At 37.1% G+C, this 20422-nt stretch overlaps 1 protein-coding gene across 2 annotated transcripts in view; it reads left to right on the forward strand.

Moving 5' to 3' along the window:
• The window catches only part of PTPN12 (protein tyrosine phosphatase non-receptor type 12), a 106926-nt gene that overhangs the window by 13994 nt on the left and 72510 nt on the right, over positions 1-20422 (forward strand). For both annotated transcript variants that reach the window (XM_033194503.1, XM_033194504.1), the window contains exon 2: positions 19246-19354. In XM_033194503.1, coding sequence (XP_033050394.1) covers positions 19246-19354 — 109 coding nt within the window. The remainder of the gene's footprint in view (positions 1-19245; positions 19355-20422) is intronic.

Here is a 20422-nt window from a genome sequence, read left to right on the forward strand (position 1 = left end):
GTAAGCTGAACAACTTAAGATGTCTGTGGTGTTGGCTATTGTTTATGCTGTTAATTGCAGGTTCTCTTCAGTTAGGGCACGTGACAAGATGAATTTTTTCACAAAAATCAGTGTGGATGGTCTGCTGCTACAGGTTTCATCTTCAGCATCACCTTGTTCTTTCTTTAAAAGAGGCATCCATTTGTAAACTGCTGATATTTGGGGCATTGTCCCCATAAACTTTGCTTCACCATTCTTCCATCCAAGCTTTACCATAAATTTGATGTTTTGTTCTTGCTTCAGTTTTTTAGCAGAATTCATGTTGCTCTGATAGGGGTTCTTTTCAAACTGATAACTTATAGTTCTTAGTGCTTCAAATGAGATCCTGTTCATCAGACAGGTTATAAGAAGTTAGTATGAGTTTATTTTGGTGCAAAAAAAATTGAAATCCATGCATAGTTTTTTTCATAGTACATATTTTCCATGAACTTTTTGAAGACCCCTTGTATGAATGCCAACGAGAAACGTAGGGTGGGTGGATATTAGTAATAGGATTTTGCAACTGAAATAATTAAACATGTTCAAATATTTACCTCCACACCCATTCACTGACATTATTAGATGGTGCACAAAAGTAAAAAGTCTAGTTTTAAAAATTACTTTATAATTTAGATAGAAGATTATTAAAATTTATTTTTAAGAAACAGAGTCTGTCTCTGTTGCCCAAGCTTAAGTGCAGTGGCACAATCACAGCTCATTGTAGCCTCAAACTCCTGGGCTCAACGGATCCACCTGCCTTAGCCTCCTAAGTAGATAGGACCACAGGCATGAGCCACTGCTCCCTGGTAGATTACTTTTAAACTTTTTTTTTTTTTTTTCAAAAATGCAACTTAAACTAAAAGTACAGGATGAATATTTAACCAGTACATTTAATTTCTTGTCATTGCTTTATTATATGCTGTTTTTGTATTGTTTACAAGGTCTCAGCATCATATGTATATTTTCAAATATGTTCTAAAATGACCTCATCATTTATTTCTCTAGTTGTTAAAGAAGGTATAGAGGTTTTATTATTTTTTTAAATAGGATGTAGGTTGGATTAGATCTATGAATTATTATTTTGCCTTTAAAACAGGTTATAGATAAGAGAGGGAAAGGTAATTTGGTGATACTACTGGGCAGGAGTCTTAATTATTTAAAGAGGGTGTAAACGAAGGAATGTACAAAAGTAAAAATAGGCAGGGAAGAAAAGACCTGATGGAAGTAACATATCTTTGTCATATGTTTGATTTTAGGAATTTGAGTGTCTAGGATTATAGTGGACAGTCCAATGATATGGGTTACAACAGTTATATATGTATTAGACCTGGCCGTTACTTACTGTGTAATGTTGAGTACATGATTTGAACCACTCTCAGTCTTAGCTTCTTTATCTTTAAAACAGAAGTAGTTTGTAATGTTTGAATTAGTAAGAATAAAGGACACAGTGTCAGATGTTGTTCTAAATAAATGATAGGAAGGAAGCATTATTAGGGCATTAAGTGAGAAGTTAAATAAATGGGAGGGGAAAAAGGCAACACCTTGCTCTTTTTCTCTTTTGGACCTTTTTGGTGACAGACAAAAAGAATGTGTATAGTATATTTAATTATCTGAAAATACAGAGTTGAGCATCCCTAATCTGAAGTTTGAAATGCCCCTACGTCCAAAATTTTTTGAGTGCCATTATGGTCTGAGAGCAGACATTGTATATGATTGCTGTTTTAAATTTGTTGAGATGTATTTTATTGCCCAGAATTTGGTCTGTCTTGGTGAATGTTTCATGTAAACTTGAGAAGAATATGTATTCTGTGATTGTTGTCTTACATAGTCTGTAGACGTGCATTATATATCCCGTTGATTGATGGTGCCGTTAAGTTCAGCTGTGTCCTTACTCATTTCCTGCTTGCTTCATCTGCCCATTTCTGATAGAGGAGTACAGAAGTCTTCAACTGTAATAGTGGATTTGGATATTTCTCCTTGCAGTTCTATCAGTTTTGCCTCACATTTTTATGCACAGTTGTTAGATCCATACAGATTAAGGATTATAATGTCTTCTTGGAGAATTGACCCCTTTATCATGATGTAAAGCCACCCTATCCCTGGTAACTTTACTTGCCATGAAATTTGCTTTATCTGAAATTAATAACTAGTCTCACTTCATTTTTGTGTTAGCTGATATATTTTTTTCCATCCATTTGCTTTTAATCTATGTGTGTTTGTATATTTAAAGTGGATCTCTTGTAGACAACATATACTTAGGTCTTGGTTTTTAATCCACTCTGACAATCTTATAATTGGTACCTTTAGACCATTGACGTTCAGAGTGATTACTGATAGCATTGGATTAATGTCTACCATATTTGCTACTATTTTCTGTTGCCCTTGTTCTTTGTTCTATTTCTTTTTTGTCTTCTGCCTTTTGCAGTTTTAATTCAAAATATCATATGACTGTCCTTTCTTAGCATGTCAGTTTTACTTCTTTTTGTTGTTGTTGTTCTTTTCAAAAGAGACAAGGTGTCACTTAGTTGCTTAGGCTGGAGTGCAGTGGCATGTCATAGCTCACTGTAAACTTCCGGCTCGCGTGATGCTCCTGCCTCAGCCTCCTGAGTAGCTAGGACTACCAAGTGTATGCCACCAACCCTCAAGTAATGTTTTTTATTTTTTATAGAGAGAAGGTCTTACCATGTTGCCCAGGCTGTCAAACTCCTGGCCTCAAGCAGTCCTCCTGCCTTGGCTTCCCAAAGTTTTGGGATTATAGGCATGAGCCACAGTGCCCAGCTGGGTGTTTTTATTTTTTTAAATGGTTGCTCTGGCATTTGCAGTGTATGTTTCCAGCAAATCCAAGTCCACTTTCAGATAACACTGTACAACTTTATGGATGGTGAGATTACTTTATAATGACAAAATAACCCTAATTCTGTCCCTTGTATCATTGCCGGCATTATCTCACTTACAAATAAATATAGACACACAAGCATACGTAAGCAAATACGTTTGCTGCTATTTTGAATAAACAGTCATCAGATCAATTAATAAGAAAAATAAAAGTTTTAATTTTACTTTCATTTATTCTTTCTCTCATTTCTTCTTCCTTTCTTTATGTAAATATGAATTCCAGACTAGCATAATTTTTCTTCTCTCTAAAAAATTTATTTTAACATTTCTCACAAGGTAGGTCTGTGGCAACAAATTCCCACCCACCTCAGCCTCCCAAAACATTAGGACTACAGGCATGAACCACCTTGCCTCGCCTTAATTTTTGTTCGTTGAGAAAGTTTTTATTTCTGTTTGGTTTTTGAAGGATAATTTTGCAGGGTTCAGGATTCTAAGTTGGTGGGGTTTTTTCTTCTTAATAAGATATTTTGTCACTGTCTTCTTGCTTGCCTAGTTTCTGAAACACAGTCAGATGTAATTCTTATTATACTTGCTTCCCTGTAGGTAAGATGATTTTTCTTCCTCTGGCTTTTTAAACGATTTTGTGTTTATCTTTGATTTTTTTGTAGTTTGAAAATGATATGCCTACATACAGTTTTTCTGGCATTTATTCTGATCAGTGTTCTCTGAGCTGCTTGGATCTGTGGTTTGGTTTCTGACATTAATTTGGGGAAGTTTTCAATCATTATTTCAAATATTTCGTCTGTTCCCTTCTTCTCTTTCTGTTATTACCCTTGTGCATATTTACATCTTTTGTAGTTGTCCCCACAGTTCTTGCATATTCTGTTCTGTTGTTTCAGTTTTCTTCTAGTCTTTTTAGTCTGCTTTTTAGTTTTGGAAGCTTTTATTGAGATATCCTCAAGTTCAGAGATTCTTTCCTCAGCTATGTCCAGTCTACTAATAAGCCCACCAACGACATTCTTTATTTTTGTTACAGTTTTTAAAAAAATCTCTAGTGTTTCTTTTTGGTTATTTCTTTGAATTTCTGTCTCTTTGCTTATATTGATTGCCCATCTATTCTTGCATACTATCTACTTTATCCATTATAGAGTTCTTAGGATATTAATCATAGGGTGTTTTTTTTTTGTTTGTTTCTTTGTTTGTTTGAGACTGGGTTTTGCTTTGTCTCCCAGACTGGAGTGCAGAGATGCAATCATAGCTAACTGCAACCTCCGCCTCCTGGGCTCAAGCAGTCCTCCCACCTCAGCCCTCCCCAGTAGCTGGGACCACAGGCATGTGTCAACATGCCTGGCTAATTTTTCGTATTTTTTTGTATATACGGGGTTTTGTCACGTTGCCCAGGCTGGTCTCGAACTTCTGGGCTGGAGACCTGCCTACCTCTGCCTCCCAAAGTGCTGGGATTACAGGCATGAGCCTCCCAGAGCCAAGGTCTCAGTCTTTTAGAGAGCTTGTTTATAGATTTTGAACTATATCCTGTTTCTCAGCACCTCACCCCCAGGATGGCTTGAATGACCTATAGTTGGGTATTTCCCTTACCTGATGTAAATAAGGCTCTGCTAAAACCCCAGCAGGTTAGGCTCAGGTTAAATCATTTCTCTGTAGGGCAGACCTTGTTAAGAAGAATGGAATATTCCGCCTGGCGCGGTGGCTCACGCCTGTAATCCCAGCACTTTGGGAGGCCGAGGCTGGCGGATCACAAGGTTAAGAGATAGAGACCATCCTGGCCAACATCGTGAAACCCCGTCTCTAATAAAAATACAAAAAATTAGCTGGGCGTAGTGGCGCGTGTCTGTAGTCCCAGCTAATCGGGAGGCTGAAGCAGGAGAATCGCTTGAACCCGGGAGGCGGAGGTTGCAGTGAGCCAAGACCACGCCACCGCACTCCAGCCTGGTGACAGAGCAAGAGACTCCGTCTCAAAAATAAAAATTAAAAAAGGAATGGAATATTCTGGTGTGTTGCAAAATGTCTCCTCTTTCTCCTGCTGCTGGAAGCATGAGGGGATTTTTCTCTTGATGTTTACTGTGAGAACCTGGTAGAGAGCTCCTGGAGGTAAAACAAAAATGTGGGGGCCCCCTCTGATTGGGTACACTTGGAGTTTTTGTTTGTTTGTTTGTTTAGAGCGGTCTCGCTGTTGTCCAGGCTAGAATGCAGCGGCACAACCTTGGCACACTTCAGCCTCAACCCCTGGCCTCATGTGATCCTCCCACCTCAGCCTCCCTGGTAGCTGGGACTACAGATGTAGCTACCACACCTAGCTATTTTTAAATTTTTTGTAGAGGTGGGGTCTCACTGTGCTTGCCTAGGCTGGTCTCGAAACCCTGGGCTCAAGAGGTCCTCTGGCTTCCACCTCCCAAAGTACTTGGATTACAAGTATGAGCCACTGCACCCAGCCTCCCCTGGAGATTTTAACCCTCATAGTCGTTCCCACTATGCCTCTAGCAATTCATCAATTACAGTTCAGGTTTCTTATGGAGGTTTGTTGTGTGAGTGTTTCTGCTATGATTACTTGTGATTCTCTGTATTCACCTTCTGACTCTCCAGTTTGGGGGCAGCTGTTTGACCTGTGACTTCTCTTAAGGATCTGAGAAAAGTTGTTGATTTTTCAGTTTGTTTAGCTTTTTACTTGTTCTTAAGATTGAGTGACAGATTTTTTTTACATCTTTTTTTATTGTGGTAAAATGTATTAATACAGAACATTTATCATTTAAGTGTACAGTTATGTGGTATTAGGTATATTCACACTGTGCAATTAGGAATCTTAAAAGGGAAAAGTCACGTACTGTTAGAAGGGTCATACAAGGCTTTATAGAAAGGATTTTTAAGATGAGCTTCTATATATCAATTAAAAGAACATTTCAGTAGAAACATGAGAATATGGTATGATAATTACCAGAAGAAAAATGCAATTAAGTGCTGAACACAGGAAAAAAATCATCAACCTCGCCAATAATCAGAAAAATTGAAGTTAATCATTGTTAACTGTTGGGGGAGTAGCTACCAAATTTGATGAAAACTCAAAAATTGATGATAATTCAGAAATTGAGAGTAGCGACTGGGTGTGGTGGTTCGTACCTGTAATTCTAGCACTTTGGGAGGCTGAGGCAGGCAGATCACCCTGAGCTCAGGAGTTTGAGACCAGCCTGGCCAACATGGTGAAACCCCATCTCTACTAAAAATATAAAAATTAGCTGGGCCTAGTGGCGGGCGCCTGTAATCCCAGCTACTTGGGAGGCTGAGGCAGGAGAATCACTTGAACCTATGAGGTAAAGGTTGCAGTCAGCCGAGATCACGTCACTGCACTCCAGCCTGGGCAACAGAGCAAGACTCCCATTTCAAAAAAAAAAAAGACTGAGAATAGCAAATATTGGTAAGGATATAGAAAACTAGTGTTTCTAGGTCCGTTAAGGGGAGGGTAAGCTGGTGAAGCCTATTTTGGAAGGCAGTTTGGCCACTTCTACTAGAATTGATAAATGTATGTACTCTTTAACCCAGCATGTCAAGTTTAGGGATCTTTCCGTAAAAATACTTGCATATGTGCATAAAATAGTATGTCCAAGTATGCAACAATTTTTGTGAAACAACCTAAAATAGCTATTAGTAAGAAGACTTTACATAACTGGTTACCTAAAAGGAAACAGATGTGGAGGGGAGAAAGTTTTACTTTTTCATTTTATACCTGTATGCAGAAAAGAGTGACATAGCAGGCCTAAGACTACTATCCTTAGAAAGGCCTGCTTACAATGTTATCCCTTGGCTGGTGTCTGGGAACTTAGACTTTTGGGAGAATTTCCATTATCCCCTGATAAGAGTGGTTCACTGTGCCCAAATTGTACAAACAATGTGGTTTATGGGCTGGGCCCAGTGGCTCAATCGTGTTGTCTCAGCCCTTTGGGAGGCTGAGGCAGGAGGATTCCTTGAGGCCAGCCTGGGCCACATAGTAAGACCTCGTCTCCACAAAATATTTTTTAAAATTAGCCAGATGTCATGGTGTGCACCTGTGTAGTCTTAGCTACTTGGGAAGCTGAGGCGGGAAGATAACTTGAGTCCATTGGTTTGAAGTTGCAGTGAGCCATGTTCATGCCACTGCACTCCAGCACAGGTGGCAGAACAAGACTCTGTCTCTGAAAAACAAAAATAAAAGATAATATGGTTTATGTTGAACATATATTTTTTTTCTGGGAGTCTGGAATTTTGGTATATTATTAGGCAGAGTGCCTGTGTAACCAGCCTCCAATAAAAGCCATGGGCACTTTATTTCTAATGCTCTTCCCTTGTGGACAACGTTTCACACATGTTGTCACAACTTATTTCTGCAGGAATTAAGAGGGTCCTGTGTAATTTCATTAGAAGAGGATTTTTGAAAGCATGTGCCTAGTTTCTTCTGGACTTTGCCTCTTGTGCCTTTCTCTTTGCTGCTTTCACTTTGTATCCTTTAGCTGTAATAAATCATAGCTCTGAGTATGGTGATATGTTGGATCACTTGATATGTTGAGTTTTTTACATGTGTGTATTATTGACCCCTTTATTGTGCCCATTTTCCCTTGATGGTGAAAGATTGACAGCTTTCCTTGGTAACATTGTAGGTGATATAATAAAGAAGTGAATCAAAAAGTAAGTGTCTTTAGGTATGTTATTTAGGACGAGGAGATACTACTTTAGGTAAATTATTTTAAATTACACTTCAGTTTTTCATTACCTTCATGTCAATAGGATGGTAAACAGATGTTAAATTTCAAATAGGATTTTAAGTTTATGCTCTCTAATTTTATAAATTATATTACATAAACTTAATGAACTGAATGTGAAAACAGGGTGCCAATTCACTGACCGTGTGATGTTCTGAATGGGTTATCAATGCCTATTATGTCTAGCAGACCTGCCCTGCTTTATTGAATGTATTTGGAAGACACTAGGCTCTGTGGGGGAAGAAAAAGAAATAGATTATTGTCTGTGAGGCAGTGAATTATAATCTTGGGTGGTGGCAGCATTGGTAGTGATGGGATAAAACGTGTAAACATGACAGGTATAAAAAGGCAGGAATGATAAGTACTATATGACTAGGACATGTTTTTGGAATATATGCCTCATTAGAGCAGGGATTTTGTCCTATTCACCTCTGTATCACTAGCACCTAAAACAGTCCCTGGGCATAGGATAGGTTAGGTGAAGTTAATGTGAAGCCAGCCATCATCATAAAAGTGATAATTGAGTCTGAAGAGAAAGCTCTTTTTATTATAAATATCTGAATCCAATGTGTCAGCAAACTTAAAAATATTTTTTGGGAATATCATAACAGTTAATTCATGAATAGGTCACAGCTGTCCAATGTTATATGAATATTGTGTGACCTGGTAATCTGAGATACTTTAACGGCGCTTGCCTGCAGTTAGCTGTTCTTTTTGATACTGGATAGGACATTTAATTCTGTACAAACAACTACAGAGGGTTTCTTTCCCTTTAAATTTTTTTTTAAATTGTGGTAAAATACATGTAACATAAAACCTATCATCTAAGCCATTTTTTAAGTGTACAGTTAAATAGTGTTGAGTACATTCACATTGTTGTATAACCAATCTCTAGAACTCTTCTCGTCTTGGAAAGCTAAAACTCTGTTCCCATTAAACCACCCTCTTTATTCCAAATTCATTCTCCTCCTTCTTCCAACCCCTAGCACCATTCTATTACACTTTCTGTCTGTATGGATTTGACAATTCTAGGTGCCTCATATAATTAGGATTATAAAATACTGTCTTTTTGTGACCGGTGTATTTCAGTTAGCATAATGTCCCCAAGGTTCATCCATGTTGTAGTATGCATCCAAATCTTCCTTTTTAAAGGGTTGAATAATACTGCATTGTATGTATATACTAGATTTTGTTTATCCATTTGCCCATTGCATGACACCTAGGGTTGCTTCCACCTTTTGGCTATTGTGAATGCTGCTGCTATGAACATGGTTGTACAAATATCTGTTTGAGACCCTGCTTTCCGTTCTTTGGGGTGTATACTCAAAAGTGGAATTGCTGAATCATACGGTAATTCTACTTTTACTTTTTGAGGAACCACCATACTGTTGTTTCCTATAGTAATTGCACCATTTTACATTTCACAGCAGAGCACAAGGGTTCCAGTTTCTCCATATCCTTGCCAATACCTGTTATTCTGCCTTTTCTTTTTTCTAAATAGAGATGAAGTTTTGCTGTCATGCCCAGACTGGTCTTGAACTCAAGTGGCACAAGTGATCCTCCTGCCTTGGCCTCCCAAAGTGCTTGGGTTATAGGTGTGAGCCACTGTGCCCAGCCTACTTTGGTTTTTTGATAGTAGCCATCACAATGATTCGAGTGGATTGCTAAGTCATATAGGAATGTAAAATTGTGTCTGTTGAATCATCTATATGAAATACTTCATAGGAACTGAAGCTATTAAGATTTTGATGCGTGTTGGAGATTATTGGTGACTTGCTAAAAGTAATTTTAGTAAGGTAATAAAGGAAAAAAATGAAATTTTCAGAGGGTTCAGGAGTTAGTGGTTCACCAGGAAGTGTAGTTTCTCTTTAGAAAGTTTGGTCAGCTGACCACAGCATTGTGGCAGTCTCTGGCCTTGCAAAAAATAATATTTTCCATATAGTGGTAAATAAGTATTGAGCTCTCTTAAACTACACAAGTGACTCTTTTCCTGTACTATATTTGTTTTTGCAGAGAGAAGTGTGAATTCTGAACCTCTGCTACTAATTTGGGAGTCTTTGTTTTATTTTTGTAATTGGAGGTAAAAAAGAATTGATGTAATTGTGGCTTAATATGTTAACACTGGAACTTAATATTCTCAATTTTACTGTATTTTTATTTTATTTTATTTTATTTTATTTATTTATTGAGACAGAGTCTCACTCTGTTGCCCAGGCTGGAGTGCAGTGGTGCAATCTCGGCTCACTGCAACCTCTGCCTCCTGGGTTCAAGCGATTCTCCTCCCTCAGCCTCCCAAGTAGCTGGGATTACAGGCGCACGTCACCACACCCAGCTAATTTTGTGTTTTTAGTAGAGACGGGGTTTCACCACCTTGGCCAAGCTGGTCTCAAACTCCTGACCTCAGGTGATCTGCCCACCTCGGCCCTAAAGTGCTGGGATTACAGGCGTGAGCCACTGCACCCGGCCTACTGTATGTTTTTATTATATATTATGAGATAATGAGATTAGTGATGGATTGCTTTGTAGTACTTTGGGAGTCTGGGTTTGGCAGAGTATGCCCCTATGAAGACTAAGTGGGACTATAGTGATTGTGTTTTCTTAAATCAGAGTCAGGATGCATAACCAGATGAAGGAAGACATAGTCGGGAGTCATACTTTTAATATCTAGATTTGGGAGTTTTAGGCTAATTTACTGTAGGGACAAAGTATTTGAAATTGGGATTGGCGGAACATCAGTGGAACCAGCAATTGCTAAGTTAAATATATAGAGGGACATTAGATAACGGATGATGAAGAAATGGGTAAAAGAAAGTGAGGGCCTTGTGAGTTAAAACAAAAATAATCAAACCTGGAACACTTTCCATTTATTGTATTGGATATCTTCATTTCAATAAAATTAATGTATATGACAAAATTTTAATTTTACTGTCCTAGTTCAAGTGGGGTTCTACTTTTATTTCCATAAAAATATACTTTCAGGATAGGGAGAGGGTAAACTTACATTATAAGTTTGTATTTTCTCACCAAGGGACAGGAGAGAAGAAAAAAAAATCATTTGCTTATTGTCTAGGCTATGCAAAAGAAAAAGAACAGCCTTGTTTTTTTATTACATTTTTTTTCATTTAGTTTATGATTTGCCATATTTATTATTTTAAAACATAAAGTCTGTAGTACAAGGTTTTATTTAAAAACATTCTCAAAATTAAAGACTATTGCTACACGCATTCAGGGAAGATTATCTAGCTATATTGAAGAGATCTCCTTTGCTAGTAGTTGATGGAACCTAGGAATTGAACCCCAGCTTCTCTGACTTAAAGCTGCCCTATTGTGAAGTAGAAATGAAGTGTAAGCAATATATTCTTAAGTATATTGGTCAATTCTGATTTACATAGAAGACCTAAACAGTTTATTTACTCTCTACTATTTGTTATGGGGTTATGCTGATAGTAGCTAGTACTAATAGAAGATATGGTCTAAATCAGGGAATTCATGTTCTATCAGGGATGGCATATGTGCATATCTAAATAATTGCTGTACAGTGGGATATGTTCTAGATAAGAGGTGTATATAAAGTAGCTAGAGATGAGGTATATATAAAGTAGATAGACAGATGATGGGCCTGTATGCCAGTACTACTATCAGGAAAAATTTCATGAAGATGATTTCTGTATTGGGCTAGTAGAAAGCAGGGAGTTTGCTTAGTAGACAATTAGGGGAATAAGTAAAGCATTGATTTTGACATGAGCAAAGCACAGAATCATTTTATTATCCCAAGACTCATAAGACTGGCCCTGTTTACTTCAAAGTTACTTTCTTTATTATCAATCCTGAGTTAGCTTCAAATGAGGAGGCATAGCCATGCATTTCTGAAAAAAAAATGGGAGAGAATTAGTCTGTTATACAGCAGTGGGTGAACAGTGAGCAAAGATAGGAAGATGAATTTTGATAGGCAGAGTTGCATATTTTGCAACTAAAGGTAGACATTGCAGTTGTGTAGTTGAAAGACCCTTTGGTTATTTTAGCTGCTTATAACCATTATTGTTAGTGATGTGTGTTTTTTCTTTTTTTTGAGGTAGAGCTGTGTTGCCCATGCTGGAGTGCCGTGGTGCGATCTCGACTCACTGCAACCTCAGCCTCCTGAGTAGCTGGGACTATGGGCACACGCCACCAGGCTCGGCTAATTTTTGTATTTTTTAGTAGAGATTGGGTTTCACCGTGTTGGCCAGGCTGGTCTTGAGCTCCTGACCTCAAGTGATCTGCCCACCTTGGCCTCCTAAAGTGCTGGGATTACAGGCGTTAGTCACTATGCCTGGCCCATATGCATATTTTTATATAAATGTGTTTGTAAAGTTAGAGAGAGAACAGTGATAATACAGTGTTACTTTGAGACAGTGTAGTGTTACTTTGGCTGAAGTTATGCTCTAATTTTATTGTATGCTGCTATTAATTTGTATTTGGGGTTTTAAGAAATTTTGGTTGGATTATCATGCACCTTGTAGGGTAAAATTAATACTATTAAGATGGTGTGGTTTTTTCTGACTGAGGACAGTTAAAATTTTTAAATATAAAGTCAGATGAATTTATTTATTTAACAGTGGTTATTGAATGCGAACTATGTCCCAAACCTGCTACCTTTTAAAATTCAGATGAATTCTCCAGTAACTGCCTCAGAAATTTTCTGGAGCAATTAGGTAAAAGGAGTATGATTTTATGGGTTAGGTAGCCTTGATGTTTTGCCACAATATAACTCTTAAGCTTAAAGTAATTTCCATTTTTATTTACTATACAAGGTATAGTTTTAATATTTGTATATTCTTATGTGCATATTTACTAAAAGTTGTGTCTTATGAAACTCATACTGTGTTTTGTTGTTGTTGTTGTTTTTGTTTTTGAGATGGAGTCTCATTCTGTCACCAGGCTGGAGTGCAGTGGCGTGATCTCAGTCCACTACAACGTCGGCCTCCCTGGTTTAAGCGATTCTCCTACCTCAGCCTCCCGAGTAGCTTGGATTACAGGAACATGCCACCATGCCCAGCTAATTTTTGTATTTTTAGAAGAGATAGGGTTTCACCATGTTGGCCAGGATGGTCTCGAACTCCTGATCTCGTGATCTACCGGCCTTGGCCTCCCAAAGTTCTGGGATTACAGGCATGAGCCACCGCCCCCAGCTGAAACTCTACTGTGTTTGGGGCAGTGGTGTGTGGTCTAATAACAGAGCATGAGAGATCTTCAACTTTGATATTTAATTTCTATGTATCACATCTTATTCCAAAAGGAATTTTAGTTAGCTTAATTTCCATTTTAGTGCTCTTTCTTTTTGTGTTAATTTATTGTTTTCTTAATTGTCCTGATTTAAAATCCAGCCAACAAATTAATTTAACACTTGTCTGTGTAAACGTATTTTCACTTCAAAGACTGTTCAGTGAATATGAAGAGAATTAGCTATATTTTTGCTAACAAGATTTGCTGATGGGGAGAAGAGCAAGATAAAAGAACAAATCAAGGATGAATGTTAGATTTTTGGCTTGAACTACTGTTGAATGGTGGTGCTATTTGAGCATGTTTGTGATGCCCATTACACATCCAGTGGACAGGCCAATAGACAGCTCTTTGACTCTGGAGAGATTTAACAAACTTTAAACATTCTCAGGAGCTTAGATGAGCAATGAATTGTTCCACCCTTTTAATAACTTGAATCTTGACACACAAATGGATATCTTAAAGTCACATTGCATGTGATTTTGGAGGCTTTTGAGAATCCATTTATCGATTTAGGATTAGGGGAATACAAATTTAGTGTTTTAAGAAATAAAATAAAAACTGTTTAAAGCAAAGTGAATATTAAACTTGAATTTTGTTTGCATCAACAATTCTAAGTATTAAAAATGTTTCTCTGACGTGTCTGAGAAGGCTCAATAAATAATTCTTCAATTTGTAATGAGAGTTTTGCTTTGCATTAGCTATTGGTCTATCAAGTCCAATAAGGTAGTCTAATCTCTGCCTTCAGTTTTATAGATTAGTGGACAAGACAGACAAGTACTGAAATACTTACGAAATACTTTTAAGTGACAATAGAACAATGTATTATGAACTCATTGCAGAGGGCTGAGGAGCAGTAAAGGAGGGAAGGTTCAAGAAAGCCTTCATAAAGGAAGTAACACTTTAACCAGAGCCCTGCTCACCAGTTAGAGCAAAAATTGTGCAACTTTGATGTTTAAGAAGTGGAGGGTTACTGCTAGTAGTAGTGGTGGTGAGTAATTCCGTATGACTGAAGCATCAAACTCTAATAAGAGCATTATAAAAAGAGGCTAGAAAATTGGACAGGCAGCATTCAACATATCTTAAAATTAAACATTTGGTAGTTTATGTTAGAGGTGATAGACACATAGGAGAGTTTTTAAATGTGGGACTAAAATGGTCAGACTTGACTTATTAGAACAGTAATAAAGGAGTGCAGTTATTTTTGGAATTCATTTATGTGACTTTTTAAAGACCTCTGGGGTAGGCTGGCACAGTAGCTTATGACTGTAATCCCAGCACTTTGGAAGGCTAAGGTGGGCAGATTGCTTCGGTCCAGGAGTTTGAGAGCAGGCTGGACAACATGGCGACACCCTGTCTCTACAAAAAATACAAACAGTTAACCAGGCGTGGTGGTACATGCCTGTAGTTCCAGCTACTCACTGAGGGACGCTGAGGTGGAACAATCACCTGAGCCCAGGAGTTTAAGGCTGCAGTGAGCTGTGATTGCACCACTGCATTCCAGCCTGGGCAACAGAGTGAGACCCTATCTCAAAGAAGATCTTTAGGGTAGACTTAATTGCAAATGTCTTTCTTAAAGGATTTGTTTGCTTAGCTTTTTAAAAAAAAAGTCACACATGATAAAGGGTTGGTGGGTACTTATAACTTAATACAGATATCATTTAGCTATATTTTTGCCCAGTTAATACAGTAAATGATTAAAAATTATTTCTTGCTTTAGGATTATATGAAATAATTATATTACATAATAAATTATTAGTGTTTAGTGCTATTCTCATACAGTCTATGAATAAGGTTTCTTAGTATATTATATCATGTTTCTCAATAATACAGAATTTTTTTCTGTTTCTTTCCTAGTAATAGCTTCGTCAGAGACAATATAATAGTGGTCAGGAAGTTAAAATGAAATTGTGTAGATACTTTCTGTTTCATAGAGTTTAAATGAACTTTGGTGCTACTTCTATTCAAGAACTATTTAGACATTAATGTTGATGTGTTTAAAAAAAAAAAAAAAAAGGCCGGGCGTGGTGGCTCACGCCTGTAATCTCAGCACTTGGGAGGCCGAGGCAGGCAGATCACAAGGTCAGGAGATCAAGACCACCCTGGGGAACACAGTGAGACCCCATGTCTACTAAAAATACAAAAAAATTACCCGGGCGTGGTGGCGGGCACCTATAGTCCCAGCTTCTAGGGAGTCTGAGGCAGGAGAATGGCGTGAACCCGGGAGGAGGCAGAGCTTGCAGTGAGCGGAGATCACGCTACGGCACTCCAGTCTGGGCGACAGAGCGAGACTCCATCTCAAAAAAAAAAAAAAAAAAAAAAAAAAAACCTGCTCTAGGTCAAATCAGATCTTAATCTGGCAGTAATTTTGTACCCGCAGAGTTTATAGTTTAACAGGGTAAATAAGAAGTATTCTCTTTATGTATTTATCAAAAGAGTAAGAAATATAAGTGTTCTAAGAGTACATATAAAGGTAAAAGAATTCAGAGGGGAAGATATGTCTGGATGAAGGGCATCAGAAACTCTGTAGGAGCTAGGGTTTAAAATTAAAAGATAAGTAAGATTTGGAGATGTGCAAGTGGGGAGACCACCAAGAACCAAAGAAAAAGCATACACAAAGACACAGAAAGAGGATTATCATGGGATTTTTTTTAAAAAAGGCAAATTATCAGGCAATTACCATGTCAGACCTACTGAATCAGAAACTTTAGGGGTGAGGCCTAGCAATGTGGTCCTTCAGGTGATTCTGAAGCACACTCAAATTTGACAAACTGCTTTGCAATTTCAGGCAGATAAATTGACTGGAATACGCAACTCTTTCTGATCTTTGATCTAGGAAAGGTTTTAAAGAAATAAATCTGAAGTAACAACATTTAAATAGTTCCAGTAATTAGTTCAATAATAACAGTTAACATTTATTGAGCCATTTTATGTACCAGACCTTTTGCTGAGTGAAGGTTATTATCTCTGTTTTATAGGTGAGATACAGAGAGGTTAAATATGTTAATTGTCACACAGCTAAGAAAATACCAGATCCAGAATTTTAATTTATGTAGCTTACTATAAAACTGACATTTTTTGGTGGGAAATAAGTTCCAACTTGAAGATACCTTTTTAAAGTACAAAACAAAGTTTTTACTTGCTTTACGGACCGCTTTTGTATCTCTGATGGGCATGGGCATGAAAATTACAAAGAACACTACTTCTATAGATTTTTGTTTTAATAGAGCATTCTCCATTTTAAACTTTAATATAGAAAGCATTTTAAGAAATGGTGTGCTAGGCTTTAAGAAAACTAGATAAATGAAAATCCAAACTTGGATAAGTATTTGGACACAAAAGTTCTCAAGGTTCATTGTCTGAGAAATGTAAAGTCATTTCACATGAAAGTTTTGTTTTGCACATTTCTCAATAACATAATTTGTCATGTAAAAGAAGAAAAGTTTGGAGTGGGCCGGGCATGGTGGCTCACACTTGTATTCCCCAGCACTTTGGGACGTTGAGGCAGGAGGATTGCTGGAGCTCAGGAGTTTGAGACCAACCTCCGCAACATACATGGGGAGACCCCACCCTACAAAAAAAAATAATAATTAGCTGGGCCTGGTGACATGAGCCTGTGGTTCCAGCTACTTTGGAGGCTGAGGCAGGAGGATCATTTGAACATGGGAGTTTGAAGCTGTGGTGAGCCATGATCGTGCCACTGCATTTCAGTTTAGACAACAGAGTGAGACCCTGTCTGTGAATGAGTGAGTGAATGTATGAATGAATGAATGAAAAAGAAAAGCTTAGAGTGATTGTACCAGGCATTCCTAAGGTACGTTCACATTTTATAATTAAACTCAACCACTCTTTGTACTTATATTTTTTCTCACCGACATTGACCTAAGATATATTCCTTTTCCCTCTGTGTTTCTGCAACTATTTAAGTTGATATCCTTCTGTAAGTCAGATTCAAATATAATATTTTGAAGTGCACTGATACTATAAATACCTAAAAATACATCTTTTCAGATACTTAATCTTTGAGCAGAGAAAATACAAAAGTTTTAATTAAATATGCAAGATGTGTATATAAGTAACCTTGAGGATCTTTGTTAATATGGAGTAACAATATCATAAACAATCTTTTCTACTTTCCTTTTTTATTTACGTTCAATTTTTTGAACAGGCAATACGGTCATACAATCCAAAAGCTATGAAAAGACATATAGTAATGTCCCATTCCCATCTGTTTCCCTTAGGTACCCATTTCCCTTCCTCATAGACACATCCTTTGTTAATAGTTTTTCTTCCAGAGATGATACATGCATATGTGCAAGCAAATACAAATATGTTTTTCTTTTTAACACCAATAGTAGTATTATTACATATATACATACTACACTGTATATATAATATAATATACACTATTATGTTTCCTGCTTTTTACATTTATACTCAATATGTATTTTTCAGATATTGTCATCTCACTATATATAAAAAGCTAACTAATTTGTTTTTTAGCTCTCTCATATTTGATGGTATGAATAAAACATGTAGCCAGTCTTTTATTAAGAGGTTTCTTTGATCGTTTGTAGTTTTTTTGCTATTACTGACAGTGCTGCAGTGGTTGGGCGCGTGGCTCACACCTGTAATCTCAGCACTTTGGAAGACTGAGGCGGGTGGATCACCTAAGGTCAGGAGTTCAAGACCAGCCTGGACAACATAGTGAAACCCTGTCTCTACTAAAAATACAAAAAATAAGCTGGGCCTGGTGGCACGCATCTGTAATTCTAGCTACTCGGGAGGCTGAGGCAGAAGAATCACTTGAACCCTGGAAGCAGAGGTTGCAGTGAGCCGAGATCGCACCACTGCATTCCAACCTGGGCAACAGAGCGAGATCCTGTCTCAAAACAAACAAACAAAAAAAGTGCTGTGACATGTAACTTTGAAGATAAATCATTTCATGTGTGTCCCATTTTTATCTGGAGGACAAAGTTATAGAAGTACACTTCTTGGATTGAGGGGTGCATTTGTAATTACCAAATTATCCTCCTTAGGGGTTGGTTGGGTTAATATGTTGTTTTCTACCAACATTGTATTGTAGTTCTGATTTCCCGTACTCTCATCAATAACCAATTTACCTTTTTTTTTTTTTTTTTTTAGTTTTTATAGAGATAGGGTCTTACATTGTCAAGCAGGCTGGTCTTGAACTCCTGGCTTCAAGCAGTCCTCCCACTTTGGCCTCCCAAAGTGCTAGGATTACAAGTGTGAGCCACCATGCTCAGCCCCCACTTACTTTTGAATACAGTTTTTCCTCTGACACACGTGTATATTTGGAGAACTCTATTACCACAGGAAATCACAAGAAATAGCATCATAAATGTGGGGAATTTTACTTTGACATTGTGCCAGTGCAGAGTAAGATTCTAATAAATCTTCATCATAAAGAAAAAAATGTATACCTATTGTAGGTCTCTAGTATTGTGATGACAAAATTAGTAGTTTTTCAAAGAAAAAGAAAAGGTTTATAGACAGTTTCAGTTCCTTAAATATCAGCATCACAAGTAGCAAAAATAAAATAGAAAGTTAAATTTTACCAGACTTATTTTTCATTTTATTTGTATTTAATAATTTGTTGAATGGTAAAACCAGAATGCTTTCAATATGTCTTGAGGCCTGAAAGAAAGTTCCTTTGAAATTAAATTTCAGGAATGTAGTTGTGTAGAATTTAAACAATTCACAATACTGACTTTCAGTGCTTCTGAAAGCAGGAAGTGTATTACTGACACACAGAAATATTCCAGCCCAAAGAACATCCCTACTGCCATATGTGGTAAGAATTTGTCACTAACCCACAAACTACTTCTGTAATGCAGTGAATTAGCAGAATTGGTCTTTGTTGGACATTTCCAATTCAATATGAAAGAACTTTGTTTTGCAGTGTCTTGTACGTAATTATTAGCTTATGCCTTGGGAGAAAGCCTGGCACATCATGGGTGCGTGCTCATGGTTTATTGAGAGAAGAAATAAAGAAACCTGTACATAATTCTTTTAGGCATGATTTTAGAACTTGGTTATTGTGACCCTTAGTTAAAACACCGAAATTTCTCGAATATGTTAGAGACTGAGTTAAATACTCTGACTCAGCTTATTAATGATATCTTTAAATTATATTACTTTTATTCTGTTTTCCCTCTTTGCTGCTCATGTGAAATAAATATGAATCTTATGTTTCCACTTATGCTATAAAAGAAATTATCCTTGGGGTTAATTATTAAGGGATGGGAAAGTTAAGAGCTCAGAGACAGGAAAATGAGTTGTGAGGAATTGGGGTCACCAGATTTCATTAAAAATTTTAAAAATCACTGTTTCTCTAAACTTTAATTTTTATTTTTTGTATTTTAAGCGGTTAAGAAGATTGTCTACCAAATATAGAACAGAAAAGATATATCCCACAGCCACTGGAGAAAAAGAAGAAAATGTTAAAAAGAACAGATACAAGGACATACTGCCATGTAAGTTTCAAATGCCCTTGATAAAATACATAGAAATGCTAATTAGCCTTTCGGAACCTAACTAGTTTTATTCTTCCTGAGTTTCACTGTTAAGGAAGTAGTAATTAACCTGTCTTTCAAAGTACACGAAAAAGATATAATTCTTAATTTTGCTTTTTGTTTTTCCTTCTGATCCTAATTTTTGTTTAATTTTTTTCCTTTAAGTATCATAGTTGCTGTAATTCTAAATTACTTTTAAATGCTGTAAATCCAAGTGAAAATATCTTTTGTGAAGTCTCTGTTCAAAGACGTTATTTCATTAAAATAATAAAGACAACTGAATACATTTTATAAAATGCTAACAATGTTGATTTTTCATATATCTATTCACAAGAACCCTAATTGATTAATTATGCATGAGAAAATGAAGCCTAGGATGACTCGGACATCTGTGTGTGGACTATTCTCAGCAATCTGAATATGTGTTTCTAAGTATATGTCTTAGGTTGATTGCATTACATTCTAATATTTTATTTATTTATTTGTTTATTTAGAGGTGGGGGTTCTCACTGTGTTCCCCAGGCTGGTCTCAAACTCCTGAGCTCATGTGATCCTCCCACCTCAGCCTCCCAAAGTGTTGCGATTACAGGTGTGAGCCACTGCGCCCTGTCTGTATTCTTAAAATAGCATAGTTTTCTGGCAAAATAACTTTAACTCTGAAAATATACTTAAAGTGTGCCATCACTTTATCCAATAAAAGCTATACGTCACACTTGCTATCTTTTAAAGCTGCCAGTCGTCTTTCTTTCTTCTCAAGTATTTTGAAATATCTACATTCCATTACGTCATTTCCTCAATTCTCATTCGGTCTTAAAGGTTTTTCTCTCTAAAGTGTCCTTAAAGTTCTTGGTGACTTTTTTTTTTTTTTTTTTTTTTGGTGACAAGAGTCTTGCTCTGTATCCCAGGCTGGAGTGCGGTGGTGGGATCTTGGCTCACTGCAACCTCCACCTCCCAGGTTCAAGCGATTCTTGTGCCTCAGCCTCCTGAGAGCTGGGACAGCTCTAATACAGGTGCCTGCCACCACACCCA

This window comes from Trachypithecus francoisi, unplaced genomic scaffold (genome assembly GCF_009764315.1).
Source record: "Trachypithecus francoisi isolate TF-2019V2 unplaced genomic scaffold, Tfra_2.0 Lachesis_group4, whole genome shotgun sequence".
NCBI lineage: Eukaryota > Metazoa > Chordata > Mammalia > Primates > Cercopithecidae > Trachypithecus > Trachypithecus francoisi.